This window comes from Hibiscus syriacus, unplaced genomic scaffold, assembly GCF_006381635.1.
Source record: "Hibiscus syriacus cultivar Baekdansim isolate YM2019G1 unplaced genomic scaffold, ASM638163v2 tig00117034_pilon, whole genome shotgun sequence".
In the NCBI taxonomy this organism is placed as follows: Eukaryota; Viridiplantae; Streptophyta; class Magnoliopsida; order Malvales; family Malvaceae; genus Hibiscus; species Hibiscus syriacus.
The window spans coordinates 14,269,236-14,270,357 of NW_024063533.1; the positions used below are offsets into that span (position 1 = coordinate 14,269,236).

At 41.1% G+C, this 1,122-nt stretch overlaps 1 protein-coding gene across 1 annotated transcript; it reads right to left on the bottom strand.

The window, feature by feature from the left end:
- Positions 1–514: 514 nt before the first annotated feature.
- On the bottom strand, positions 515–1,122 carry LOC120196569. The gene is made up of 3 exons (XM_039198349.1): positions 1,072–1,122; positions 795–988; positions 515–761 (listed from the first exon to the last, which is right to left on the bottom strand). The coding sequence occupies exons 1-3, from the start codon at positions 1,120–1,122 to the stop codon at positions 515–517; spliced, it is 492 nt and encodes a 163-aa protein (XP_039054280.1).

Sequence of the window (1,122 nt, forward strand, 5' to 3'; positions counted from 1 at the left end):
TTTTTTTTCCTCAAATCCATACAAATTACTACGTAGCTAAGTAGATATGCATATATATATATGGTACAAGATTGATAGTTTGCTACCAAATTTTCCTAGCAGCCATGAACTATCTACAATGATTCTGATTCTGATTATGTGTTCTTGTTAGAAATTTGAATGAACCCCATTTAATGGTGGGTTTTAGTAGAAAATACATTTACAGCCAATAAAATAGCTTGAATGAATCCAATCCAGTAATTTTTTTCATTGCTAAAAGCTCTCTTAATTGTACCAAAATGCAAAGTTTACAAATCAAAGAGTGATTACATTAAGGTTGGGATTTTGAAGTCCCTTCACCATTGAACGTCCTTTGATATTCTAATCATAATTTAAGCTTACTTATCAACCACGCTTTGCCGATCTCGGAGAACACCTTGTTATTGTCCATGTTCCACTCAGTTGCAATTCATATTTACCCTTCATCAATCCCTTTACAATCCTCTTCTTCTTATTCACCACTTCGGACTCAACATCAATGCCGATACCATCTCTGAAACTCCTCCTCTTTACTCGTCCTGCCACTATCCTTATCATTGGCCATTCTCTCAAAATCATCTCCCAGTTTCCTCACAGCCCCTTTCCTCAACACCCTCTTAGCTTCTCTCTTCACCACCATTTCATCGCCATAATTTTCTCCATCCACATCCTCCTCCTCGCCATCTTCATTAAGGTCAAAGAATCTCCTCCTCTTGACGGCCTTTGGAGCATGATGGGGAGACACTGAAGCATCCCTATTGGTTTTATTAAGAATCGGATCATCATCCTTGTCGTTAAGGAGCTTCTCGCGCTGGGCTTTCAGTCTCTTAACGTTGCCTTCGATCTGCCCTAGGAGACGGAGACGCTTGAAACTGAGATCGTCAATGGACCAATGCGCTTCATTGGCCCAGGACAACAGCGGATCAAGAACCGGAACCGGAGGATCCACACGTTCGAAATTGAACCGGGTCTCGGTTTAGATACGAGACCGAGGGAGATTGCTGTCGTAGAACTTGTCGGGGCCGAGAGGAACAACCATGATTTGGAGATTACAAATTTGAGAGCTTTTGACAAATAGCTTTCTGTTTGCGAAAAACCAATCAT